The sequence below is a fragment of the Aspergillus campestris genome, assembly GCF_002847485.1.
Source record: "Aspergillus campestris IBT 28561 chromosome Unknown P168scaffold_1, whole genome shotgun sequence".
Taxonomy (NCBI): Eukaryota; Fungi; Ascomycota; class Eurotiomycetes; order Eurotiales; family Aspergillaceae; genus Aspergillus; species Aspergillus campestris.
The window spans coordinates 3615069-3641361 of record NW_020194336.1 but is presented as its reverse complement, the minus strand read 5'-3'; the positions used below and the strand labels follow the sequence as shown (position 1 = coordinate 3641361).

General features: G+C 54.6%; 10 protein-coding genes across 10 annotated transcripts; 4 read left to right on the top strand and 6 right to left on the bottom strand.

The window, feature by feature from the left end:
- Positions 1-77: 77 nt before the first annotated feature.
- Positions 78-1198, top strand: P168DRAFT_287047 (DNA-directed RNA polymerase core subunit RPB5). Its single transcript, XM_024836488.1, has 3 exons — positions 78-239; positions 305-387; positions 468-1198. The coding sequence occupies exons 1-3, from the start codon at positions 141-143 to the stop codon at positions 991-993; spliced, it is 708 nt and encodes a 235-aa protein (XP_024697572.1). The 5' UTR covers positions 78-140; the 3' UTR covers positions 994-1198.
- A 556-nt stretch (positions 1199-1754) lies between these two features.
- Positions 1755-3466, bottom strand: P168DRAFT_315019 (putative integral membrane protein Pth11-like; the record flags this gene model as incomplete). Its single annotated transcript, XM_024839857.1, has 2 exons — positions 1755-3075; positions 3129-3466. The coding sequence occupies 2 exons, from the start codon at positions 3464-3466 to the stop codon at positions 1755-1757; spliced, it is 1659 nt and encodes a 552-aa protein (XP_024697571.1).
- Positions 3467-5779: 2313 nt separating this feature from the next.
- On the bottom strand, positions 5780-7959 carry P168DRAFT_263356 (phosphatidate cytidylyltransferase). The gene is made up of 2 exons (XM_024834795.1): positions 7715-7959; positions 5780-7658 (listed from the first exon to the last, which is right to left on the bottom strand). Exons 1-2 carry the CDS (start codon positions 7721-7723, stop codon positions 6108-6110), a joined length of 1560 nt encoding a protein of 519 aa, XP_024697570.1. The 5' UTR covers positions 7724-7959; the 3' UTR covers positions 5780-6107.
- A 214-nt stretch (positions 7960-8173) lies between these two features.
- On the top strand, positions 8174-11143 carry P168DRAFT_324016 (uncharacterized protein). Its single transcript, XM_024840771.1, has 4 exons — positions 8174-8452; positions 8511-8807; positions 8860-8969; positions 9016-11143. Exons 1-4 carry the CDS (start codon positions 8315-8317, stop codon positions 11030-11032), a joined length of 2562 nt encoding a protein of 853 aa, XP_024697569.1. The 5' UTR covers positions 8174-8314; the 3' UTR covers positions 11033-11143.
- Positions 11144-11183: 40 nt separating this feature from the next.
- Positions 11184-12017, bottom strand: P168DRAFT_287043 (U4/U6-U5 snRNP complex subunit SNU23). Its single transcript, XM_024836487.1, has one exon. The coding sequence runs from the start codon at positions 11940-11942 to the stop codon at positions 11307-11309; it is 636 nt and encodes a 211-aa protein (XP_024697568.1). The 5' UTR covers positions 11943-12017; the 3' UTR covers positions 11184-11306.
- Positions 12018-12174: 157 nt separating this feature from the next.
- On the top strand, positions 12175-13422 carry P168DRAFT_301569 (uncharacterized protein). Its single transcript, XM_024838541.1, has 3 exons — positions 12175-13022; positions 13083-13140; positions 13193-13422. Exons 1-3 carry the CDS (start codon positions 12632-12634, stop codon positions 13206-13208), a joined length of 465 nt encoding a protein of 154 aa, XP_024697567.1. The 5' UTR covers positions 12175-12631; the 3' UTR covers positions 13209-13422.
- A 541-nt stretch (positions 13423-13963) lies between these two features.
- P168DRAFT_294748 (zinc-dependent alcohol dehydrogenase family protein) lies at positions 13964-15158 on the bottom strand (the record flags this gene model as incomplete). The annotated part of the gene is made up of 3 exons (XM_024837974.1): positions 13964-14055; positions 14103-14198; positions 14267-15158. 3 exons carry the CDS (start codon positions 15156-15158, stop codon positions 13964-13966), a joined length of 1080 nt encoding a protein of 359 aa, XP_024697566.1.
- Positions 15159-15562: 404 nt separating this feature from the next.
- P168DRAFT_287042 (uncharacterized protein) lies at positions 15563-17099 on the bottom strand. Its single transcript, XM_024836486.1, has one exon. The coding sequence runs from the start codon at positions 17055-17057 to the stop codon at positions 15567-15569; it is 1491 nt and encodes a 496-aa protein (XP_024697565.1). The 5' UTR covers positions 17058-17099; the 3' UTR covers positions 15563-15566.
- A 395-nt stretch (positions 17100-17494) lies between these two features.
- P168DRAFT_315012 (LysM peptidoglycan-binding domain-containing protein) lies at positions 17495-19205 on the bottom strand (the record flags this gene model as incomplete). Its single annotated transcript, XM_024839856.1, has 4 exons — positions 17495-17553; positions 17604-17926; positions 17994-18596; positions 18643-19205. 4 exons carry the CDS (start codon positions 19203-19205, stop codon positions 17495-17497), a joined length of 1548 nt encoding a protein of 515 aa, XP_024697564.1.
- Positions 19206-19891: 686 nt separating this feature from the next.
- Positions 19892-26111, top strand: P168DRAFT_315011 (uncharacterized protein; the record flags this gene model as incomplete). The annotated part of the gene is made up of 11 exons (XM_024839855.1): positions 19892-20453; positions 20529-21806; positions 21873-22135; positions 22194-22303; positions 22381-22564; positions 22629-23372; positions 23441-24706; positions 24775-25081; positions 25187-25404; positions 25486-25902; positions 26091-26111. The coding sequence occupies 11 exons, from the start codon at positions 19892-19894 to the stop codon at positions 26109-26111; spliced, it is 5370 nt and encodes a 1789-aa protein (XP_024697563.1).
- Positions 26112-26293: the final 182 nt, after the last annotated feature.

The window sequence follows — 26293 nt, the reverse complement described above, 5'->3', positions numbered from 1 at the left end:
GCGGCGCTTAAACGGGTCCGGTCCGCCTTTAGCGCCGGCCGATTTTGATTTCTCACTTTGGACGGCTTCATCGGTCTCTTCTCACTACTTCACTTTCCACTTACCCCATTCCCCTTGTCTTCCTCTCTCCCGCAGTAACCATGGATGAGGACTACTCCACTGGCTCGGTCGACTCCGACCGTGAGATGACCCGGTTGTGGCGCACATGGCGCACCGTCTTCGAGATGCTTCAAGATCGAGTATGTCACCAAATCTCACCAAACAGCTGAACGAAAGAAGAAGAAGGAAAGCTAACATCTACCAGGGCTACGAAGTCACCGAAGAAGAAGTTCAAATCCCCCTCACCGAATTCCGCATCAAATACGCCGACCCGATGGGCTATCCCGAGTATGCCTACCTTTGACCTCCCCACCACCACCGCAGCAACACCCACAACCCAAAGATACCCACCAAACTAACCTCCCCAGTCGCAACAAGATGAAAATCCAAGCCCGTCCCTCAGAAGCCATGGCCGCCAAATACACGCCCCTCCCCAGCAAATCGAACCCGTCGCCCCAGCCCGACTGCGGCACCATCTACGTCGAGTTCTGCGCCGACGCCAGCGGCGTCGGCACCAAGCAAGTGCGCGCCTTCAACCACTTCGTCGACGAGAACAACTTCCACACCGGCGTCTTCATCACCCAGACCCCCATCTCGCCCTCCGCCGTCCGCCTCCTCGGCTCCCTGCCCGGCCGCGTCTGCGAGCACTTCCAGGAGCAGGATCTGCTCGTCAACATCACCCGCCACGAGCTCGTCCCGAAACACGTCCTGCTCAGTCCTCAGGAGAAGGTGCGGCTGCTGGAGCGCTACCGTCTGAAGGAGTCGCAGCTGCCTCGTATCCAGGTGTCGGATCCGGTGGCGAGATATCTGGGTTTGCGGAGGGGTCAGGTCGTTAAGATCATTCGTCGGAGTGAGACTGCTGGGCGGTATGCCAGTTACCGCTGGGTCATCTAATTTTTTTAATTTTTTTTTTTGTTCTTCTTTCTTTTTCCTGATCTGCCCGCTGGGCACAGCATGGAGAAAGAAAGAAGGCATGAAAAAGATGAAGAAAAGAAAAAAACGGGGCGAAGCGAAAAAACAAAGAAAAGAAAAACACCCGCATGGGCAGCATGGCGTATGGGCGAAATCTTACAGAGTGGACTTGACTGGGCTGTATGGATAGTATCCTTTTTTCTATTTTATTTTACTGGACTTTAATTTGTGTTTTTATGATTAGTCTGGACGAGTCATTGAAGCTATAAACGACCATTTACCTACCATCTACCGATTTACTGGCTAAACATATACTGACAACGTATCTATTTGTCGACTTTAAATCACACAAATTAAGACAATAAATCGAGCAATCCATGCTATATTCCATTAACTATGTGATATCCAGTGCATAAATTCATAAGTTAGATTCATGATATGTCCGTAATAAATCAGCGCCGTAGAAATCCGCCTGTCCACCCGCTCAAACGAACAAGATAGTAGAAATATTTCCGAGTCCTCCCATATGGTACAGCGTCTAACGTCGTGACTGCGTGAGATTATGTATGTGTATGTGATAATGAGGACGATGAGGATGTGGATGGGGATAGGATCAGAATGATGATATTGGGTGAATGAGGATAGGATGAGAATGGGTATAGGATGAGAATGATGATAGAGGGTGAATGAGGATAGGATGCGAATGGGGATTAGATGTGCCTGGGGATAGAAGAGGATAATGATCAGGAAGACCTCTCCAACAACCCCCCTACATCCCGCAGCTCAACCTCATACACCCCCTCAGGGATAGGCGGCACCGGCACATCCGACGACGGCCGATAAGCAGCAGCAGAAACGTAGTCTGGCGGATCGCCAAAATGCACACTCGGTCTGCGCCATTGTGCTGGGCTCGATCTGCGAGGGCGACTGGGTGCGGAGGACTGAGTAGGTGGGGCGGAGAGTAGGCCCCCCACGTCTTGGAGGGGGACTCCTCCTTCTTCGAGGGGACTCGTCGGTGAATAAGACTGGGGGGGAGGAAGTGGGTATCGCTGGGTGAATTGGAGGTGTTGTTGTGCTGTGGCGGTGGCGGTGAAGGTCTGGCTTGTTCCGCTGCTGATGTCGACGAGGGAAAGGTGTCGTGGTGAGATGCTGGAGTCTCTGGATTGCTTGCGCGAGGGCTTGCGTGAGGGGTTGCGGGGCGGCTTGTTCGTTGGGAGGTACTCGTGAGGATGTACTTTCATGTCCAGGCTGCCGGTGGTCGAGGTGCGGTCGTCGGCGTCCTCGTCGTCTGGACCGGGTTGCTCGCCCGGGAAGTGCCATCTCGAGCTGACGCCGTGCGGTCGAGGTGGTACGTAGGCGCCTGCCACGGGTGCTACCCGCGGGAGCCTGTGATCTGAGGAACACAGTTTCGGATCCAGACGCATGCCTAGGTCGCCCGCGAGGTCGTCGTCGCTGCCCCATTGGTGGTGGGAGATGGTTGCGCGGCGGGAGGAGCTGAGGCCCATGCTTTCGCTGACCGACGCGGAGCCGTCGGACTTCTTGAATTTGGTCTTTTTGATGCCGCGATCCCGCACGAACGAGCCGATGACGACCGCGTTGGCTACGGCTGTCGCGGCCAGGATCTCCAGGGACGCCAGCAGCGAGCGATACTGCTGCGACCCGTCGTGCTTGATCACAGACGGCACCCGGTAGCAGGTGATGCCGACGAGGATCAGCGACAGGGCGAACAGGACCACCAGCGAGAGCTTCCGCTGCGCCGTCATGTGGCTTCTGAGAATCAGCGGGATGGGAAAGGCCACCAGGAGGAGATCGGTAATCACGTCGCAGGCGCCCATGGTGATGAGGTTGGCATAGCCCGACCGGCAGTGGGGTCCCGGGTCCGGCACGACCTGCCAGTAGTGGTCGAACGGCTGGCATTCGGCCAGCGTGGCGATCACCACGGCGATCAAGGTGCAGACCAGGAAGTAGTAGAGGAATTGGAGGAAGCGCTGGATCGACCGTCGCCAGATCATCCAGGTCAGCCGTTTCAAAAACTCGCAGACGGTGAGCTTGGCTGTCCAGATACTGGTACGGAGCGTCAACAACCCTGGCCCCACGAGAAGGATCAAGACACGTACAAGATAGCATAGAATATACGGGAAGCCAGCACCATTCGACTACCGAGTTCGCGCAGTCGGATATCCTCCTCCGTCAATCCCTCTGTCTTGGTGTTGTTGGTGCCCCACTTCAGAACCAGATGCACCAAGGCCATTCGCACTATCAGCGGGATGACGCTGATCATCATCACCTTGTCCTCGGGAAATAGACGCTCGATGCGGACGTAGCGGCCGCAGATGCGCGTCACGATGATCACGAATGAGAACATAGTAGCCCACCAACTCACCAGCAGGGTCGGGTTGTCCTCCATCGCGGTGCGGGTATCCGGGGGCCCGGTAAAGCGGTCCAAAGGGGACATCATGGTACGCGCTGGAAGGGCCACTGACCCGCCTCCGAAGAGGGGCCAGACAGCGACAGAGAGCAGTGTCGAACAGTGAACCGGCGATGCACGGCACAAGAGCCCCAAGCAAAGGTGCCAGGACGCGCCGTTTACATTGTCTAGATGGTCACCGCGGAGAAATCGAACAGACCCGGTGGATGCGCACGTGCCTCCCCCAGATCCGACGTGGTCAGTGTGGCAGCAGACAGGCAAGTCGATCACGAGAGTAGTAGGCTAGCGGCCGGATCGATGAGAGCGGACGATCCTCGGGATACCAAAGGAGAATCAGGTGGGGGCGAAGCTGCGAGAGGAGATGCAGCACGGGGGGTTGTGTATGTCGATGCTTAGTAGTATCTGCAATGACAGAAACAGGTCCAAGAGAGTGGGAAAGGGTGGATTCATGTCTGGGACGAAGGACACCACGGACCAGGCCAAGTAAGTCCGGGGGGAGTAAATTTTAATTATTCACCGCAGGTTCTGACGTGGAGACACTTTATATAAACCTTAGTTGTGTTTTTTATGGCCACACAGGCCAGCGATAACATTCTATTGGGAAGCCGATCGCGCGTTGAGCGCTGGGCAGGCGACCAGGATTGAGGGGGGATAGAATCATAGCCAGCCACCTAGCGACGGTTGTGGTCCGAATCCCAATCATAGCCATCATAAATCACGATGATAAGAATTGTGCCAGTGATAAGAGTGATCAGGGTAATTAAAGGATGGTCCAAACTCAGTTGCCCATGCTCAGCCCGGATAGCCAGGATCGTCTAGTAACATTCGAGGGTCAGTACCAATATCACCACTGATACGCGCCATCCACACCAACGGTGAATGGTCGACCAGATAACAGAGACTCGAGCATTGGATTTTGGTCCAGCCAAAGCGGGGGAGCATCCATCCAGCAGGGAATAAGGCACTAACCGGGCAACTAGTGAGGCAGGGTAATGACTCCCACCCTACGAGAGGAACTCAAACCACGACTACAGCTCCTGAGGGGGGGGGCGGTTCCCATTGAACCGCAAGCAAATCTATTTTCCCGCATTTTGTGTGGCATTGCTTCTGAGTCAGATTCACCCTCCAACATGACGAGGAGACTGGAGCAACTGGTCAGAACACGAGCTGCTTTGTCAAACCGTGTCACTCAAGAGGAGATTGCATGGTCGATGTGGGCAGGCGATTATTGTCAAGGGACAACCTGGCGATCATCTGTACGCGAGTGGAGTAGTAATTCATGTCGGAGCTAATTCCTGGCTATCCGTGACCCCTGTTGAACGGATGCTACCTCTGCCAACAAGACGAGAAGAGGGGGTTCAGATTGGCTAGATGAGGGGATAGGAGGTAATTTTCTCGAGTCATTCGCGTGGAACAGCCTAGGGAGGGCTGAGATGTATGGATTCCACATGTGGGTTGGGGTCCGAGATTGAGGTACACGGTATCTTGGAACGACACATGGCGGAGGGACTCGGAGAATTAAGATGAAACTGTATGGACGAGGAATGGAGAGGAGAATAAAGCGACCTGGAGAGACCGAGTACGGAGTAGATCGAAGTAGGATTGGATAGAAATGGAGGATGACCCAAATAGGCAATTCGATATTGTCCCACGTGAGATGTCACAGGATTCTTAGTCATGCTGGGCAATCACAACTGCATATTAGTGCATATTTGCATATTATTGCTCACTCGATAAGGGAGTTGACCATGTTGACAGTTCGTGTTGAATAACGCGCCATGATGATCCCATCAGGGTGACTTCACGTCAAGACAACTGATCCTGTCACATGCCTCGGCAATCAAACCACTGTGAAGATACGACAATCAGTAACGTGGAAGCTAGGATCGAATCCTGTCCGCTGATCGATTCATGGTAGGGTAGTAGCTATTAGTACTTGCTCCGTCGGTATGCGATGGAGGAGATCGCTGGACAGGATAGGATGGGATAGGACAGGACATGGGGACTCGTCCGCTCAACCACACTGGTCCACCGGACGTGGTCGGTGGAGACCTGTTTCGGGTCTAATCATGACGTGATAACCAGCAGAAAATACTCGAAAGGGAAGATAAGGGGTAAGATCAGTACCAAAATGGGGTTTGTGTTGAGGCGTGCCCCCTGTTATAGATATCCTGGTCTAGGGCGATTCTAATAGATGAATTCGGTCTGGCTAGCCCTTTTTCGGTGTCATCTCACTTCCCTTGTCAGGGTCAAAATGAATACGCTGCACAAGGGGAGGTCGTGACGGTGGACAGATGTACGAGGAAGAAGGAATAAAAGGATCGTGTATATCTCTACATGCCAATGCCCAATCTATATACATGCGGTTCGCGTGGTTCATGCAGTAGTCCTTCCGCTGACTGACGGTAGTAGATACAATTGATCGAATCATGAGAGATCAATCGAAAAGTCCGAAGAAGAAGCGACAAGAATAAAAGAACACAAAAAGAAAAAAAAAAAGAAAAAAGAAAGAGAAATAATAAAGATAAGAAACGCCTTTATATATGCCATCAGATGTTGTCTATGAAAAGCGACCCACACGACTGGCAGGCCCGCCATGCTTCAATCGTAGCCATATCACGGTCTTTCAAACAACTACAGTACAAATGCTACCCGCGCGCCAACCTCCTCACTCGTCCTTAGACGGCGGAGAGGAAGGCTTCTTCTTCTCCTCCGCAGCAGCGGGAGCACTGGCCTTACCGGAGTTCTTGTACTTGTCCTGCTTTTCCCGCAGATAGCGCCAGGTCCGGGACACCCCCGACGTCAGCGGTCCCTTGGCCGTCTGCACCAGGCTGGGCCACCGGATCGTCTTGGTGATCGACGTCCGCACTTCGTCCTTCAGGTGGGCATCCTGGCCCACGCGCTGCTCGAACGGACCACCCTTCTTCCGACGCACCATCTCGGGGTCCGAGTCCATTCTGTCCTTCATCATCTGGTCGAATTCGACCCGTGGGATCTGGTACCGGCCCTGGTACTGGAAATATAGTTTTTGCCGGAACGACTCGGGCAGCCGACGCACCATGTTGCCGCGCTTCACCGGATCCATGTCCTGCGTCAGGCGCACGTTGGCGTCGGAGTCGTCGATCCAGTCGTTCTGGGAGCAACGCGGGTCATTGAACGTGACATTCGGGAGGTTCTCGATCAGAGGGGCATATAGCCGTCGGAAATTCGCCATCTGGCCGGTCACGATGTTGTTCACCTTCCGCGGGTCCTCCGTCGGGAAGGCCATGCGGATATCCCCCATGTAGCTCATCCCCGCGATCGTGCTGTAAAGCTGGAACTCTGTGAATTCGGACGGGAGGAGAAGAAGAGCGACACGGAGGGCAGAAAGCAAGTTGATCTGGTTCGCCAGTCGCACCCGCGGGTGGTCTCGCAGGATCTTCACCGGTTTCTGTAACCGGCCCGCGAGGTACATGGTGTCCCACTGGCTGAGGTCGCGGCACATGGTGTCTAGATTCACCACCCCGTACTTGATCAGCGTACCGTTGACCGTGACGTAGGGGTTGAAGTAGACGCCTGCGCCGAATTGGTCCTGCACTTGGGAGACCACATAAGATCCCATCGATCCGAGTCCGGAGTAATGATTGCGGTGCTGATGAAGGTTTAACGAGTGCCAGTGTTGAGAGTACGACACCCCAAAGATGAAGTCAATCATCTTGCCGTTCCCTTGCTGCATATTTGTAATGGCGGCCGGGGCGGACGGGTGGCATTTCTCGGCGGCCGGGGCGCTTCCGGGTTGCGGAAACACCCCCGATCCGTACGCAAAGGCATATCGAATTGGCGCGCGGAACTGCCACAGAATCTGACGCAGGGCCTCCTTGAACTCCTGATTAATCACCATGTGCTGGTTGACCCCAAAGTCTTTGGACGGAAGTTCGGAGAACGCATTGATCGACAGATTCGGGTTCTCGTCCCAGTCGCTCGCTTCATACCGTCGAGAAGAGGTCGAGAAGGACACCGCAGACGACACCAGCAAATTTCGGTACACGCCGGGCGACCTGGACGAAGCGACCGCAGGGAGGGTTTTGTTTTGAAATAATGAGGCGCCATTGAGACGTGATCTCGAACAGAGGGTGTCGGAAAAGGCACGGACAGAAGTCGGGATTCTGGAACTCCGCGGAAGCGACGGGTTGGCCGCGCGCAGGCGCATATAAGGACCGGAAGAATTCATACAGAGAGGCTTAAGACAGTCACTTGTTAGCATTATCCTCCACCAATAGACTAGGTCACTCTTACTGTTCGCATTTTCGCTATGATACCTAGGAGGGTAGAAGAATAGCACGGCAGGCGCGATAAAAAGTGTGTAGTCGAACTAGATCAAGGCGTATGGACATCTGCTGCTTACACCATACTTCGCAAAAGACTGATCCTAAAAACAAACAAAAAAGAGAAGAGAATGTCAAGTGAGAGAAAGAGACAAGTGTAAGACAAGAAAGTACAAAATGACAATTGAGAAAAGATGGATGGAGAGAGGGGAGCGAGGGAGAGAGAGAGAGGGCTCTGACGTACGGGCGACAACGGAGTAGTCTCGGCAAAGGTTCTCGGCCTGGTCGAATGGACGGCCTGAGGCAGACAGACGCACCGCCTCCTGCACCGCCGCCCGTCAAGCCACAGCGGGCGGTCACGTGCTGTCGCTCTTCCGCGGCGTTCGGGCACGCGCCCCCAAAACAACCGCTGTAAACAGAGCCGACGCCCTTGACAACCACGTCGGATTCAACGTACAGGGCCCACCAACACTCGTTTATCTTCCCTGTACCCAAAGATTTGACTAACCTTTATATCGGCGTGAAGTTGGGACGTGTTGATCCCCCCAATGTTCCTCGTGCCCTTCCCATCATGACCCAAAATATGGAGACCGTTGCCTCCCGTCTTGCCAGTTTCGACCTGGTGTTGCAGCCGGAGAAGCGAAGAAATTCAAGCACAAAGGCCGCAGAACCGATCGCTTGGCCTCATAGGAGTCCTTCGCCGACTGAGGTACACTTTGCGCACCCCTTCCTTGCTACATGCGACCGCTAATGCATAGATCCTACAGTTGGCGCATGCGGGCTTCTATTACCACCCTTATGAGACGAATCCCGATAATACAGTATGCTATTTGTGTCGGAGGGCCCTCGATGGCTGGGAGGAAGAGGATAACCCGGTCACGGAACACCTGAAGCATTCGAGTGATTGTGGGTGGGCGATTATGATGGACATCCAGCAGCATAGCTCCAATCCCGCCGAGATCCAAGACCCGACGAGTGAGCAAATTTTTCAGGCCAGGCTCGCGACCTTCAACACGGGGTGGCCCCACGATGGAAAGCGGGGGTGGACATGCCAGTCTGAGAAGGTAACGTCAATCGCGCACTCTCGTTGACCGGGATCTAACGTGGTTGCGGCAGATGGTGGAAGGCGGGTGGTATTTCTGCCCCAATGAGGAAAGCAATGATCTAGCCAGCTGCCCCTATTGTAAACTGTCTCTCGATGGATGGGAGCCGAAAGATGATCCTTTGTATGTGCCGGTTGCTCCTTCCTTTTACTCTGACTAACCGTGTCAGTGATGAACACTACCGCCGATCCGCCGAGTGCTCCTTCTTTGTCTTCGCGCAACCTCCTGGCAAGAAGGGGAAAGGATCCCGCTCTAAGAAGGGACGCGGGTCAAAGGTGTCTCGCTTGTCAACGCAGTCGACTGTTTCGGAAGCACCCTCGGATCTCGACAGTGTGATGGACCAGAGCATCATTTCGCAACCATCTACCACCAAGACGAAAAGCACAAAGAAATCCAAGTCGAAAACAAAGGATGCACGTTCCAAGAAAGACGAAGAGGCCGACAGCCATATGGATCTCGATGCTCCTGAAATTACGGAGCCTGTTGCAGAGCCTGAGCCTCCAAAAGCCAAACGAGCCACTCGAGGCAAGAAGAGAACAAGCGAAGACGTGCAGATGGACGACATGAACATTGCGCGCGGGGAAAGCGTGGAAGATACCGGGCGACCATCGAAAAAGCGAAACACCAGATCTCGGGCCAGTTCCCAACCGGTTCACGACTACGATAATGTCGAGTCAATGGTCACTGATCAGGGCCAAGTGGATAACCGAGAAGAGGCCCAAGAGGCCCAAGAGATCCAAGAAGTCCAAGAAGCCCCCAAGAAAGGCCGCGGGGCAGGCAAAAAGAAAGGAAGTGGGAAAGGCCGTAAAGCATCATCCGCATCGTCAACGTCGAAAACCATACCGCAAGAAGAGGAGCCTGAAGATTTGGAGATCACTGCGGCCATCGAGGCCGATCTCGAGCAGGACCATGTCGAGCCGGTCGAGCCGGTCGAGCCCACCCCAGAGGTGACAGAGAAGCCCGCGAAGAAGTCGAAGAAGAAGGGCAAGAAAAATGAGACGGCAACCGAGGAAACCGGGGCGGCATCAGAAAAGAAGCATGAAACGAAGGAACTGGCACATGTTGACGAGTCGACCAAGCCGGGAAGACGCCAGAAAGCACGGGCTTCAAATGATCCCCAATCGACTGGCCGGGCTCACACCGAGACACCTGCGCCAACATCCCCTCCACGGGACACGCATGAACGAGTTGAGGAAGACACGAAGATGGAGCTTCACGAATCGTTCGTCTCGGTGGAGATCCCCGCGCGAAAATCAGATCAACCCGCCGAGGTGGAGACCAGCCAGAAACCCAAGAAAGAATCCAAAAAGGGTTCCACAGGCCGGGGGAAGAAATCTAAGAAGACAGAGGAGGCCTCTACTGAACCAATTGCACCGGCTGTTGCGCCGCCTCAGCCCCAACAAGATGATGATGCGGAGGAGCCCAGGAAACGGAAGAGTTCCCGGAAGCAGAAGTCCGCGGACCACGATCTCGAACAACGCGAACCAGACGGGCCACCTCAAAAGGAAGAAGCACAAGAACCGGAACCTGAACGGCGGACCTCACGCCGTAGGTCGTCTATGGCCCCTCCGAAGACGACAGAACGATATAGCGACATTCCGCAGGAGGAACACCTTGCGGAGGCCCTCGTGGAGTCCCGCCACTCCAATAGCAGCCATCGACAATCTGGCGGCAGCGATCCTTCTAGCAACATAGCCCAGAAAGAACGTGACGTATCACCTCTTCCTGCCTCGAAGAGTTCGCCATCCATGTCACCGCAATCCTCCGATGCCGAAAACCGGCCTCCGTCTCTGAGACCGACTGCGTCTCGGCCGCCAGTGTTGTCTCCTTCCAAGCCCACCCCGGGGCGACTTCCCCTGGCGCCCAGTACACCTTCACCTATCAAGAAGTACGCCAACCGGGGAGGCATCGACACGGCTCATGCATGGCGGCCAGCTGATGTGGATGAGATTCTTCTTGCCAGTGGTAGCGACAAAGAAAACCTCGACCTGCACGCTGCCCTCAAGGACATCAAGGGTGAACTAACGAGCGAAGAGAAGAAGATGACGGTCGCGCAATGGATCCAGTGGAACGCCAAGAACGGCGAAGAGCGACTCCGACGCGAATGCGAACGACTGGTCGGACAGTTTGAGAAAGAGGGGGCACGAGCGATGCGTGCCCTGGAGGGCATTGAGTGCAGTGAATGAGCGCAAGCTCCTGCGCATGACTTTTTATACCAGTGGTGTCAGGCAAGGGGCATGGACCGGGGGGGGCGGCGTTAGATGATCTTTTTTTTCTGCTTATTTTTGTGATTGGAGTTATTAAGTGGTACATTACCGGGGGGTATATTCAAGCAATCTGACCCAGTACATTCTTCTATTGTCCATCCATCCATGCTGTAAACCAATCCCGAACGCCGTGGGTATATGCAATCTTTTGGGTAGCCCCTATAGCAAACAAATTGAAGCGAATCCCTCCATATCACGCGATGATGCCCAGACGACCTTCCCAGCTGTCTTCCTCCTGCTTGACACCGTCATTGCCCCCCTTCCGACGCTTCTCATTCCTCTTCCGCCTCTTCTCCTCCCTCTCCTTCGCCTCAATCTGCTCCCTCTCCTGCAACCGAACCCCCAAATCCAACTGCCACGCCCTCCTCTCCTCCTCCTCCAGGACCCTCCTCCGATGCGCCAGCATCCTCAACCGCATCCTCACATCCTCCACATTCGCCAACTTCACCTCCCCACTCTGCCCCGTCGCAACCAAATGCTGCTTACTATTCAAATGCTCCACCAGCTGCAAATTATCCTTAAACGTCAGATCGCAGTCCTCGCAGTAGAACCCCGCGCTGCGTCCGCGCTTGCCGACGCCCGACCCGGATGGCACGATCGTCGTCTTGCCCACCATGGACGCCACGTTCAGCCGCTGATTGCGCGCCGTCGTCGCCTCCAGGCTGCTGTAGTCGACCGGCGCGTGCCATTTCTTGCCGAGTAGTTTGGCTTCGTAGCGGGCTTTGGACTCCTCTTTGCGTTTGGCTTCGGCGGCCGCGGCGCGCTCGGCGTATTCTTCGCGGTTCCATGTTTTGCGGAAGTCGGTGTCTGAGGCGGGGGGGTTGGACATTTTTGTTGGTTTCTCTTGGTTTCCTCTTTGGTTTATTTGGATGAGATGAGGATGAGGATGAGGGTTTGGTTTTGGTTGTGAGTTTGTTTGGTGGTGGATGGAGTGAGTTGGAGAGGCGGAAAAGATGATGCGATACTGCCGGTGGTGGACAGGAGGGGTAGGCGGTGAGAGTTATCTACTTATCGTTATCTTACAGTTCACCCAGTATCTCCATCCACCAACCACTACGAACGACTCCACAAAGCTGAATATTGGAGAATCCATACTAAAGCACTAACGTCTCAGAAAACACAACAAGCTGGAGGATTTCGATTGCTCATTGGATCAGTCGTCTCTGGGCACTATTTTTAGAGCCCAGCCTGATACACCTGACATGTCATGAAACACCCTGCCGATCCATGTCATCACCACTGGATGTCGATGAAACATTATCTCCACGATGACCTCCGCTCGGGCGTCCAACCCCCCCGTGTTGCTACGGTGCTCGATCTGCGAGCTCTAGTGATCTGATCGAATCTAGGGTGTGAAATGTTGCAAAACAGCCACCGTGTTTTGTCCCTCGTATTAGGCAGCAGCCCTACTCTACTCTTAAATATATATCATCCTCTCAAATAGAACATTGGGACCGACAGTGTTCCTCCTATTGTCGTATCCATTTCCTCTCCCTCCTTGTACAGGCAACATAAACCATGGACAAAAGCCTAATGTACCTCCCACCAGAACTCCACATGCACATCGCATCGTATCTCTCCTACCCCGACGCGCTAGCCCTCAAGCACACCTGCCGCCATTTCTACAGCCTCGTCTACACAGGCGTGCACCTCAAAGTTGACTGGCTAGTTGAGCGCTTCGAGCGCAAGCTGGAGTGTCCCATGGAGAAGTGCTCTTTCCGCACGGACGAGTCCTTCTGCAACTGGCGCATTCGGCGCATCATGGAGCGGCGACGGCGGCATTTCGAGTGCTCGCGGTTCCGGGGTGGGTGTTTGGTGGTTGAAGGGAGGACGTGTCAGATGGATTTGGTGCCGACTTGGTTGAAGAGGCAGGGGCGGATGAAGGTTGTGAAGGATGTTGGGAATGAAGGTTGGTTCTTTTGATTTTCTGGAAGTGTGTTTTTGATGTTGAGGCTGATTTGGTATCTAGTCTTGGTGCATGGGGTGTTGTTCCTGTGTATCAGCTTTTTGTGGAACTTTGGGGCGAGGTCTGTCCTGTTTTTGCCCATGGATTTGCAGTGTTGTGGCTGATGGTTGCAGGTTGTTCTCGTTGTGACAGGTTGTCTCCAAAATCACTTAGGACGCCCATGGTGACCATAACTATCTGCATTACCATGGCATGCCTAATCCCACTCTGAACGCCAGCATCAGCATTTCCACTTCTCGCCACGCTCTACTCCATTCTCTCTCATCTCTCATCTTTCTGCATCGCGTGCCTGTTCTTAAATGAATGAGCTCCCGTCGTGCGAGTTGTCGCAAAGACAAGGTGCGCTGCAACACCGTTGTCCTTGTGGCCGTTGCCAGAACGCAGACTCGACTCGAATTGTCTTCGAAAAACGAAAGTTCTTATCAATCATTAGGTTCGCCTCCAGTCAAACCAACGAGACACAGACCTCTGGCCTGAATACCTGCCGAAGAGCTGCTCTTCGGTGGCAATCCAAGAGATCAAATTCGTGGGTTCACTGGGCCCATCAGTTTCTCTAAAGACGACATAGGCTTGCTGCGGATTCAGAACATCGCCTGTGTCAGGGCAAGGCGGATGATTCCACTATCTCCGCATCGTCGGCGCACTGGGGCTCCAAAACTCAACGTGTGAACTACTGAAAGATCCATCCATCTCCCACCGGCTGATATATGTCTTCTTATTGAAATCAGCCATCTCCCTGGCGTTCTCGGCCTCTGATCCTCAATGCCTCGCGAGAAAGAACTTGACAGTGGTTACGGTTTACAGTCCGTTCCAGTGGCGTGTTCATCAGGATACACCATCCAATGTATTAACAATATGAATTATGTACTAATTACTCCATCAACCTAATCAATATCAATAATAATCTTCATGGCCTTTTCTTTCGCGGCTGCGCGACAGGTCTCGTATGCTTGCTCCGCTTTGGAGAAGGGGAACACTATCTGAATCAGTAACAGCTTCCCATCCAGAGATATAGAGACTAACCATGCGTGATGAGCGGCGATCCGTCCAACTGGCCGGTCTCAAACAAACGCAGCAGCATAGGCGTCGAGGTCGTATCCACCAGCGAAGCATGGATACCTGCGTCGTCAGCAAATCTCACACAACCAGACAAGGAGAACCAAGAAGAAAGAAAGAAGGGAAAATACTGATATTCCGATCCCACAACCTCTCCAAATGCAAATCCACCTTCTTCCCATGCACACCCACATTCGCAATCGCGCCCCCAACAGCAACCACCTCCTGCGCCATCTCAAACGACCCAGGCACCCCAACCGCCTCAATCACCGAGTCAAACCCCTTCCCCTCCGACAACCTCATCAACTGACCCAGCGCCTCCTCATCCCCGCCCTCCCCCGAACAATCCACAACCTCATGCGCAGCCCCCAACGCCCTCGCCATCTCCAACCGCGCCGCATTCCGATCCACAACCACCACCAAAGACGGCGCATACAAGCTCCTCGCCATAACAGCAGCCGCCAGCCCCACGGGCCCCGCCCCGATAACAACAACACTACTCGCAGGCTTCACCCCGGCAGGCTTAACGCCGCACTCCAGCGCCGTCGGAAACGCATCCGACAGCAGCGCCGCCGTCCGCGGCTTCACGAGTTTCTCAGAGCCGTGCGTGCCCAGCTTGAACAGCGAGGACCGCGCATGCGGCACCCGCACATACTCCGCCTGCATGCCGTCGATGGTATTGCCTAGTATCCAACCTCCTTCGTCGTCCTCGCAGTGCGAGTACAGCCCGCCCCGACAGGCGGGGCAGACGCCGCAGGCGGAGACACACGATAGGATGACTTGATCCCCTGGGGACAGGCCGGACACGGCGGAGCCGAGGGAGTGCACGATGCCGACGCCCTCATGGCCGAGGATGAGGCCCGGTTGCGCGGTGGAGACGTCGCCTTTCAGGATGTGCAGGTCTGTGCCGCAGATGGAGGAGTGCTGCATGCGGATGATGGCGTCTGTGGGGTGGGTGAGGGTTGGTGCGGGCCGCTCTTCGACGGTTATTGTGTTCGGGGCGGAGTAGACGATGGCTTTCATGCTGGGGGGGAGTGGGCTGGGGGGCGCTTGGGTTTGTTTGAGCGTTGTGCTGCTTAGGGGGCGGAATGGGCGTTGGAGGAGGCTTGTTGGAGGACGGGGGGAGTGGAGGATGGATCGGGGGAGGAGGCGGAGGTAGTTTCTGGTGTATTGGGCCATTGGATTGTAGTATGTGGTGTTTGGTGAATAGTAGATAACTAACTATTGATGGGGGTGGGGGGGGGGGGGGGGGGGTGTGGAAGAGTGTACGATCTACTTACTATATACGGTTGCGGATGATGATATCACGACTCGGTATCTACTACCACCTCACATTATGTGTACAGGTTGAGACATACGCCGAAAACCACCCCAGCTAGAAAAGAATGACTGGACAATACCATCAATATCACTACCGTGTGAACCCTGTAATTAATCATCCAGGAACTCCCTCGTCTCCACCCCATCCCGCCCCTCCTCTACCGCCAGCATCGCCAGCCGCCGCGCAACCTGGGCCATTCCCGCACTCCGCCACACCTGTGTATCAGGACAACTCACATCCTCGGGGTCGGGCTCATTTGAATCGTCATAGTCCGTCATGTAGAAGCAGACTCCGGGCTCGCGCACGAAAGCAGGCTTATCCAGCACGACGGCGAACACCCGGTACGGGCCCTTCAGCATCGCCTGGGCGGTCACTAGCCGGTCGCTGCGTCTTTGGGGGGAGACGCGGGCGTGACTTTCATTTGGGGGAATCGTATGGCGGGCGCCGATGGGAGTATTCTCGCCTTCTTCGTGACGGAGGGCGTCATGGTCACGGAGAGTATCTTCGTATGCGGGAAGAATGGCAGACCAGGAAGGAGACGGCGGGATGCGGAATTCGAAATGCAGCTTTTCGAGGGGAGAGAGATGGTATACGACGGCCGCGGTGAAGAGACGGGCGGTCTTTTCTAGAAGTGCTGCGGCTTGGTCGTCCGCGTCGAGATGGCTTAGAAAGGGCACGTAGAGGAGATACTGTAGGTCGGGCGCGGCATTGTCAGGCGTGTTGCTGACGATCACCGTGGTGTCGTCACTGTGCGAAACCCGGAACGCTTCATCGAGGGTCAAGTTGCTGTCGGCGAGCTGCTGGTCTAGCTGCTGCTGGATGTGCTCCTCGGACGGGGGTGCCGACCCAGGAGGCTCGCCCTCGTACGTGTCCAGTCCGTAATGCAAAGACCGCTGATCCGGACCGAAGCCTTTGCGGTTTCCAAAGACGTTGAGCACGGTGTGCTGGCCGATGGTCTCTTGGCGCCGGACGCGCACGATGTCCATCTCAAAGGCCTCGGGGTAGAGTTCGCGAGGGCCGAACGAGGATGGTTGCGCGGCGGAGACTCGCTGGGCCGTGTCGACGGTTGGGAGAGCGTGGGCGAACGTGCGATTGAAGGCCAGCCAGTCTGGGGCTGGGCCCGCCGCACGGTAGGCCTCCTCGTCGGTGATGTATCCCAAACGGTAGCTGTGGGAGTTGCTGAGGACGCAGCATCCGATGGGAGACTCGTATCGCCAGTGGAAGAAGTAAGGGATCAGCGGGGCGGGGTTCGACGTGCTCAGCATGGCATGTTGATGCTTTCGAAAGGCGATCTCCCGGCGGTTGTGCTCGACGCAGGCGAAGGCGTCAGCGGGACAGTAGGAGTAGATCTCGAATAAGGGCTTGGGGCCCTCGAATGACCAGCTGCTCAGTAGATAGTCGCGCAGAGCAGTATGATCTTCGTCCAACGGAACGGTGCTGTAGACCTGGATTGCCACCTGCTCTGTGGGCTCAGGGTCAACATTGGGCGTGATGTACTCTTCCAGCACCACAGCGTTGCCCAGATGGTCCTCATAGTGACGTCGTTGCTGCCATTGCGGTCGTGGCTCGTTAGGATCACGACGGCGTCTAGGACGGAGCATTTTCCTGTTGTCTTTGAAGTCAAATTGTTGGAAAGGTAAAAGTGGTGTGAGGAGAGAGGAGAGAGGAGAGAGGAGGAGGGGGAAAGAGAAAGGGATGACGATGCAAGGATGGGATTGACCAGGCAGACCTTGTTAGATAAGCCACAACACGCGGTTTGAATGGGGAAACCGACCTTGCTTCGGGTGGCTACCATTTTACAGTTCAATGAATTGTAAATGAATTGAACTGAAATTGACTGCATTTTGTGGTGTTGACTACATATATCAACATCTAGGTAGAGATCCGACACAAACCCTATCACAACCAAGACACGGTCAATCATCCCTGACAATCCACAACTCCACTGATTCCTGCTAACTCCCCTAGTAGAGCTATTGTAACCATTGCAGTTCACATGGACGGGCCCTGGCCATTTTACTTTGGAGTTGCACTTGGTTTAGACGTGGTGGAACTCTCGGAGGATGATGAATTTGAATCCGCTCCCCACCCCTTCATCTGCAGACAATATCGCTTGTTCTTTTCAAACGAGCAGCTGGTGTCATTACCTTTACCACCAGAGCGCAGCGATGGATTCCAGTCTAGAAGCTGCTTCTCGTTGATCTCCCAGATAACTTCCGCTGCCTTGCACGGAGTCACCCCAAAGTCATACTGCAGGTCCTCGCCGTCGGCGTATACTTGACAGTCTTTGGACGTCCCTCGTGCTAACGGCAACTTATGGGGTTTGAGAACAGGTTTGTATGTCGCTGAAGGGAGAGTGTCCCAGGCGATGGTGGAATAAGAGGGAACATACCCCGGGGCACCGGGGTAGTTGTTGATATCTTCCACCGGCGTCACGCAGTAGCTCACGTCGGAAAGAAGGTTGGTGCAGCTGTTCATTCAATCGTATCAGCAATATGATCAAAAATACTTCATAGCGATGGTGTAAAGGGGCCTACTTCGCGTTCAAACCGGGATTGAGAATCCCCAGGTCCTCCCTGCTGATACCAAATCTTTTCACCATGGTACCGCAATCCTCCCCCTTCTTGACGGCGTAGTACTTTCCACACTGTTTTGTTGTTTTATCCGCCACGTTGGTCGGCGTGGGAGCAGCAGTGCTGGCAGTCGTCGCTGAAGAAACGCTGGTTGGAATCCCAACGGGTCGCGATGGCGGACGATATTTGTCTCCCGGCTCGTCCATGCAGATCTGTGTGCCGATCGCGCGGTTGAAGTTGTAGCAATTGCCGTCGATCCAGGGATTGTACGAACGGAGCTGGACGGTCGTGATATTGTGTGCCTTGGCAACGCTCTTGCAAGTGTCGCCGTCCTTGACGGTGTAGACCGCACACTGGTTCATGATACATAGATCTCCCTTTGTGGGGAAGTTATGGCAGTAGGCTTGCAGTTCGTTGTCGAGAAGAAGCTGCATGGTGGCAACACTCTGAGACTTAGATACGGACTCGCAAGTATCTCCCTTCTTAATCGTATACTTCTCACCCTTGCAGGCGGAGCTTGTCGGTGTCGCTGACACCGAGGTGGAAGTTGAATTCTTACTTGTCGATCTGGACCAGTCAGCTTTCGCCCCGACCAAGAGGAGAGGGAGCATACGGAGAAGGCTTCGAAGTCGGAGGGGCTGTCACAGGGTATCCGGTGAATCCACAGGAGGACGTGAAGCTGGGATAGGCCTCCGAGTACACCTTGGGTCCGCTCCCATACGGAAACTGCGCCTCGTTGCGCAGTTTCAACAGGGTACACTTGTGGCATTGATCTCCGTCATTCTTGGTCAGGTTCCCCAGAACCAGGTTGCAGTATTTTCCCTCGTCCTTGAGGCAAGTCTGGTTGAAATTGAAGACCAGCGTGCTTGCAACAGCAGAAATGGGGAAATCATTCCCCCATTCGCTGGTATAGGTGACTCCAGGACATGCCTTCTTCACCGTTTGCTCGTATTTCTGGAGGTTACCACGACACTCATCCTTACAAATGACATCGAGACCGTGTTGGGAGTAGTGGTTATTGGAACTCAGTCCGTGGACTGCTTTCAGGCAGGTGGTGATATTGGTCGACAGAGCATCCGCACACTTCTTCTCATAGTCATCGACTGCTGAGTCTGGAAAGACCTGCCAGCATGTCGCAAGACTACACCAGAGCAGAATAATTGACCACCAGGCCATTGTCATCGTAGCGGTAGTAGTAAAATCCGCTGGTCAAGTGGGACATCAACCGCGGGGATCGTTATCCGCTTTGCATTTAAGGAAATAAATCAAAAACATTCCACGGAACGAACCCCTCTGGTATCTCCGGCTAGTAAACTCGAGCTTGAATTAGGATCCCAATCTCACGGGTGGGTATCGAAGACGTGCTCCAGCCAAAGCTACCGAGTAAAACGGTTTTGCGCCGTCTCCTCCCTCATCTCAGACATTCCAATATCAAAACCCTTGCAGCACGTGTCTCACTGCCATAACATGAGTCTCTGACATCGAGGGGCTTTCCGAAAAATGTGAGCCCCGAGAAAATGCAAGCCTCCTGCTTGCTCCCGCATTAACTCAAGACTGAGACGGGGTACCTGACCTTGGCTGTTCTAAAGCATCCCGAACTGAGACTAAATCAACCCTTGCTGGGTCGACGAATTTTTGGCCGCGTAGCACCTCCGTTGGATGATAGAAACTCCACATTCCAGGAGTCTCAATTTAAATCCTCGGAGGTATGCACGCAAGGCTGTGTAAGACGTATCCTTGGGCGTCGAATGAGAGGGGTTATTCGGCGTTGAGCCTCGACGGGAGAGAGACCAGTATTTAGCAGATCATGGCCCAATTCCCCCGGAGTTTCTTGGGCTACATCAATCCAAGTCTCCTTGGCCATGACTCGAGGGATACTGAGCCAGATTCTTGTCGCATTTCTCTTCCTGTCCAGCGTCCTCGCTGAGGTAGACTCCGTGGACTCCGCGGACTCCGTTGACTACTTTGACGACATCCGGGGTGTATCTCTCGCACCGCTCCGGACGCTTCTCCAGAATGATGAATACGTTTGTAGCAAGAAAAAGCCTTGCAAGAATGGAGCCTGCTGCGGCAAGTCCGGAAACTGCGGCTTCGGCAAGACCTACTGCGGTACTACTGGTAAATCGCCCAACGACGCCTGCTGGAGCAACTGCGATGCCCATGCAGAATGCGGCAAAGATGCTAAGAAAAAGGGCACCAAATGCCCTCTGAACGTCTGCTGCAGCGAGTATGGCTTCTGCGGAACGACGGAGGAGTTCTGCGGGAAAGGGTGCCAGAGTAACTGCAAGCAGCCGGGTTCTGGCGCGTCCGATGGAAATGTGCAGGAGCGCATCATCGGGTATTATGAAGCGTGGAAGCATGACAAGAGCTGCACGGGCATGAAGATCCATCAGATCCCTGTAGAGAGCTTGACTCATGTAAACTGTATGTTCTCCATCCTCTTCTTCTCTTCTTCCTCACCTCTTTTTCCAAAACATGCTAATGAAGAATGAACGGAAGATGCCTTCGCTTACATCTCCCCGGATGATTATGAAATCGGGCCCATGCCTGATGTCCCGGAAAAAACACTCAAGGAGTTCACCTCCTTGAAAGAGCGTAATCCGAAAGTGGTCCTGGGGGTGTCGTTGGGTGGCTGGACGTTCAATGACAACCACACCGACACCCAGGGGGTCTTTGCAGACCTCAGTTCCACAGCCCAGAAACGTTCGAAGTTCATCAAGAACCTTCTCTCGTTTATGCGCCACTATGGGTTCAACTCCGTCGATATCGACTGGGAATACCCCGGCGCGCCAGATCGCCAGCCGCCCAAATGGGACGGGAAGAACGACGGCAAGAACTATGTGAAGCTGATGAAGGACATCCGCAAGGCATTCAAAGACGAGGGGCTAGACTTCGAGCTGTCCTTCACAGCGCCGACCTCGTACTGGTATCTTCGCTGGTTCGAAATATACGAGATGGTCGAAGCCTCCCACTACATCAATTTGATGAGTTACGACCTCCACGGCATATGGGACGCGAACAGCACGATTGGCAAACACGTGCTGGGACACACCAACCTGACCGAGATCGACCTGGCTCTCGACCTCCTGTGGCGAAATAAGGTGCCTGCGAAGAAGGTCAATATGGGCCTAGCCTTCTACTCCCGCACCTTTGAGCTCAAGGATAAGAAATGCGACATACCAGGCTGTATCTACAAAGGCGGCGGCAAGAAGGGCGCCTGCACCGACTCCACGGGAATTCTCGCTTACAGCGAGATTGTCGACATTATCGCGCAGGACGACCTGACCCCGGTGTACGACAAGGAATTCGCGATCAAGTACATCGTCTGGAATAACCAGTGGATCTCGTACGACGACCAGCAGACCTTCCAGCAGAAGATCAAGTTTGCTAACAAGAAGGGCCTGGGTGGTCTTCTGCTCTGGGCCATCGACCAGGATGATCGCAATCGCGACGCCTTGCGGGGCGTGCTATACCCGCAGGACCTTGTCATGTCGGACAGTCTCAAGGATGACACCAGCTACTGGGAGAGTAAACATCCTGGCAACTGCGTAACGACGGAATGTGGCAAGAAGTGCGGCACCGGATACATCGAGATGACCGATTTCGACTGTCCCGATGGCGACGGCGTCTCGCGGATCTGCTGCCCTATCTCCGCCGCCCCGGACCCAGAGACGTGCAACTGGCGCGGTGGGCCTCCATTGTGCAATGGACAGTGTCATGGCGGAGAGGTAGCTCTGGCTTCCGCAGTAGACGGAGGCAATGGACACTGCTCGGACGGTAAGTCGGCTCTTCATCATATCCTGGATCCCTTTGGCTTCTTTGCCAGATGTCTAACAAGAGCAGGTCGTCAATTCTACTGTTGCCCCATCCCCGAGGTCGCTGCTGGCGGTGGCATCAACTGCGGCTGGGCGGACCAATGCTCTGATGACCAGGAAATTATGACCTTCGCAGGAACGTTCCTGACCACCATAGCAGACACTCTGGATTTCGCGGGGCTGGTGGGTCAAGCCCTAGGGGATATCCTGGACGACATCGACATGGACAACAGACGGTCATACTGCTGCTCCAAAAAAGAGATTAAGAACTGGAAAGACTGCTACTGGGCGGTGGGTTTCCCTTCTTCCTAACCTAAGCCTCAGTACAAGTGTCTAATAAGAGAAACAGGGAGGACCAGGCCGCGGAATTCACAGCTGCGATGATAACCATTGTGAAACTGGGATCGATGTCGAGCTCACGCTCAGTCCCTACGGTGAAGGAGAGGACTGCTTCCCTACGTTAGTCTCCTTGCGATTTTTCCGCCATTCGTTTACCGAATTGACAGCTAACGAATGGTTGTCCTTGTCTTTTGCAGTGCTCGCCAGAGAGCCTTCTGTTGTACGCCGGAGAGTGGCGAGACTCCATTCCTCCCCGTGCCGCTGGAATATCTGTTCCCAAATCCGCCCCTGGCTGATTCCGACGACCCGGATTTCAACCTGCAGATCGACGATACCTGGGGCACAGGCGACACAAAAGTGGACGATGAAGATGAGCCGGATGTATGCACCCCCTTGTCCTGTAGTATAAGTATAGACGTGCCACGAATGCTAACGAGAGATAAAGGACGCTGCCTTTGGCTTCGTGGTGATCACTGCCCCCGACGAGGTGCACGTCAGTCTGGACAAGAGGGATGGATCCCCGTGGGAGCTGATGGGCTGTCCCGATAGCGACAGCGAAGAGGCACACACCGTCCGAATGATCTGCGCTGATCCTACCAGCGGTCGATGTGACCACATCCACCGCGGCGATGGTGTCCCCGGGACCATCCTCCAGATGCCTCCTCGATGTGGTCCCGGCCGCTACGCAGTCGCCAAGTCGTTCGACGTCTCTGAGGACCAGTCTCTCCCCGGCCATCTGGCCAACGTCAAGCGGGATCTGGGCGGCGCCTCGGTCTACGACCTCACGTTCGACTATGACTTCCAGCGTGTGCCGCGTGCCTTTGGCGAATCCCAGATGCGGATCGATTTCAGTAACCAGCCGGGATACTGGGACTCCGTGGTGGACAGGCCTGCGGAAGGGAAAGACGAAAGACACATGAATAAGAAGAAGCGTTCTGAGACAGGCTACCATAAGAACCGCAAGCGTTGGATCGAGGACGAATGGCGGGACGCCTATCATCATGGTGGCATGGACCGTGACCAACTGCATAAGAGATGGTTTGGAGAAGGTGTCCTCAACTGGCTGGCGAACTTGATCGTTGTCGGCAAGGCCGAGGTCACTGAAGAGCTCAACCATAAGGTCAATGAGAAGGTCGAACTCGTTTTGATTGATCAACAGTTTGGCCCATGTCCGGTTGGCCCGGCACAGGTTCGTTACTTTGCTCCCCCCTTCATCCTGGCATTGTCATCGGGAAGTGTCTGTTAACAGGAACACAGGCTCAAGCAAATATCCGGTCAACGATCACGGCAGAGCTCGATGTCGAGACCTCTTTCGGTCTGACCATCATCACGACGCTTCACGACGGCCTGAACCTCAGCAACTCGTATCTCTATTTCAAGAACAAGGGCGAAGTGAAAGCCAGGTTCGAGCTGGACGCAGTGGCCTCGTTGACCTACTCTACGGGCGATATCAAGTTACTCGGCCTGGACGACTTCCCTGGCGCCACCTTCCGCGTGCCCGGGGTAGTTACCGTCGGTCCAAACCTGGCAGTGTATGCCTCGGCGGATGCCTCCCTCGTGGTATCCGGTCATCTCGAAGCAGCCGTGACGCTTGCCTCCTGGGAGGTGCAGCAGACCTACCCTCAAACCAAAGAACACCCAGCCGAAACTCTCGACAAGCCAGACCGCGACGGCACACAAACCATCGGCGATCCCACCTTCGACTTCTCCGTGCAGGCCCACGGCGAGATCGCCCTCCACCTCAAGCCCACCGTGACCTTTGGCATCGTCTTCGACAAACGTTGGAAAGTCGACCGCTGTTCGGCGGACCTCGTCCTCGATGGATACATCGTCGCGCACGCTGATGCCGGGTATTCTCGCAAGGGTGACAACAGCTGCCCCTTCCACTATGGAATCGACGCCGGTTCGACCATCTACGCCCAGCTGGCGGCCCCCGATATTTTTGGTTGGGGCGGCGAGCACCGCGTCACGCTGTCCGAGTCGCCTCGAAAGCAGATCACCCCCGACACCTGTCCCAAGGAAGAGGACGAAGATGAGAAGAAGAAGAAAAACAAAAATTCGACACCCAAGCGCGCCACAGTCGATGCCCTCGACCTCGCAGGCGAGTATCTTTCCCCCGCGGTCTGGGGGAACGAAGCGCTGAAGATGCTGAGCCCCATGCATGGCAAGCGGGACACCCTGACCCTCGGCCCGCTCGTCACCATCCCCGACAGTTTCCTCAACTGTCCCAGCGACGCAAATAAGTCCAACGGGTCGGCGTGTGCCTTGTGCTCCCTGTTCGGCGAGTCCGACGACAGCAAAAGCGAGAAGAAAACAGCCCTCCTGACAAGACGCGAGGAGGGCGACTCTTGCCCCTACTATCCACCGGGAGATAATGCGCGATGCTCTAAGTCGGACTTTACCTCTCGGGATCCGCAAGAGGACAAGACGATGACTCTGTCGTGGCTCGGATCGGATAAGTATGTATACTCGAAGTATCCGCGCTGTAACGCGAAGAACAACGGACCCACCAATGTGGCCAAAGTACGCTTTTTCCCCAACCAGATATACACACTATCTTGTATGCTTGAACATCAACTGATCATCGGTAGTGGTACCTGCCGGAATTCATGACCGCCAACCAGAATATTGCGGTCAGCGACCCAACACGGTGCTCCGCAAAGACCATCAAACAGTCCACTACGCAGGTTGGCAGCAACTGGCTGGTCAATGGACTGGCTGGCCTTCCCGCAAGTGACTTCCGAACGGAGCACATCTTCGAAGTGCACCTGGTCAAGCATTTCCTCGAGTGGGTGTGCGCGGGCAGCCAGGAGCTCTCGTACGCCGGTCTGGCCAATCTCCCGTTTCCGAAGGGATGGAGTCGCCCGAACCACCAGTGGTGTGAGGATCTATTCGGAGGTTCGTTTTTCTTAAGCCCTAGCTGGCGCTACATGATTTGATGAATAGCGGAGAAAAGGGAGAATGAATGAAAGAAGGAAGAGCTGACGCAAGTACCCATCACAGACCCGGAGAGCGGTGGATTGGCGTGGAAACAAAACGGCAAAGGCTCGGACATCAACTGGATCCAGCAGACTGCCAATGTACTGGGAAATAACGACAAAGACGACCTGCTGGTCATGTACCACGACAAGCCGAATGGGGTGAAGAAGGTCATCACCGAAGGCCACAAACCGGGATACGGGACTGCCAACGAGAAGGGTACAGCGGATGCGATCATGATGGTATGTCTCTCCTTCACCCGTTCCTTCGTGAATCCAGTGTTATCGGTTATACCGTTATCTTCTTACTGACTTGTCATCCAGAGCGCCACGGTCTTCGACTACCTCCGCACCCTCGAATCCAAATGGACCAAACCTTCTAAAGACATCGAGAAGATCTGCGACGACTTCGACAAGCAGTACGAGTCGCGCAAGCCCTTCCAAACAACCGGCAAAGAGCTCAAGAAGCCGGCGAAGCCCCCAGGAGTAACCAGCTGGGGTCTGCGCACGCTCTGGTGCTACTGGATCGACAACCACCTGAGCAAGGTCGAGCAGGTCCAGTCAGCGTGGCTCACGGCCTCCAGGTCCAAGATGGACGGGTTTCAGACGCAGCCGGCGACCGACTTCATCACCCAGGTGATCGACTCGGCCACGGGCGCAGCCTATAGCAGCAAATTCAAGTTCCCGCAGCCCAACGCGGGCAAGGCGCTTCCTGGGCAGCCTGGAGGTGCGGCGAATGATGTGAGTTTGTATGGCATGTGGGGAGGGAATGGGTTGGGGAAGGTCGGATTATAGTACTACCTACACCACTGTATACATAATAGTATATACTACGTAGTAGTATCAGATGTAGTATGTTCCTCCCGAAATCATGTAATGATATCGCCTTCTTTGGTTATGTTGTCCCTCTGATGTCACGGTCGTCGAAGAACCGGAAATCGCAGATGTAGCCCTGACGTCACCGGGCATATTGTGTACCCCGGATAGATCATATAAAGACTCACCTGTATCTTTCTCCCCTATGCTCTTACAATACTGCATAGACCCTTGTTTAACAGACCAAGAATAATAAAGAAGAAAATGTCCTCCACAATCCACACCAGCGCCGGCGACAAGCCCGTCGACCCCTACA

Coding starts and splice junctions, on each gene's coding strand:
- P168DRAFT_287047 (XM_024836488.1), top strand. CDS start 141: ATGGATGAGGACTACTCCACTGGCTCGGTCGACTCCGACCGTGAGATG. Junction 240..304: donor TCGAGATGCTTCAAGATCGA/GTATGTCACCAA, acceptor AACATCTACCAG/GGCTACGAAGTCACCGAAGA. Junction 388..467: donor GACCCGATGGGCTATCCCGA/GTATGCCTACCT, acceptor TAACCTCCCCAG/TCGCAACAAGATGAAAATCC.
- P168DRAFT_324016 (XM_024840771.1), top strand. CDS start 8,315: ATGACCCAAAATATGGAGACCGTTGCCTCCCGTCTTGCCAGTTTCGAC. Junction 8,453..8,510: donor GGAGTCCTTCGCCGACTGAG/GTACACTTTGCG, acceptor TAGATCCTACAG/TTGGCGCATGCGGGCTTCTA. Junction 8,970..9,015: donor GAGCCGAAAGATGATCCTTT/GTATGTGCCGGT, acceptor TAACCGTGTCAG/TGATGAACACTACCGCCGAT.
- P168DRAFT_287043 (XM_024836487.1), bottom strand. CDS start 11,942: ATGTCCAACCCCCCCGCCTCAGACACCGACTTCCGCAAAACATGGAAC.
- P168DRAFT_301569 (XM_024838541.1), top strand. CDS start 12,632: ATGGACAAAAGCCTAATGTACCTCCCACCAGAACTCCACATGCACATC. Junction 13,023..13,082: donor GAAGGATGTTGGGAATGAAG/GTTGGTTCTTTT, acceptor TTTGGTATCTAG/TCTTGGTGCATGGGGTGTTG.
- P168DRAFT_287042 (XM_024836486.1), bottom strand. CDS start 17,057: ATGCTCCGTCCTAGACGCCGTCGTGATCCTAACGAGCCACGACCGCAA.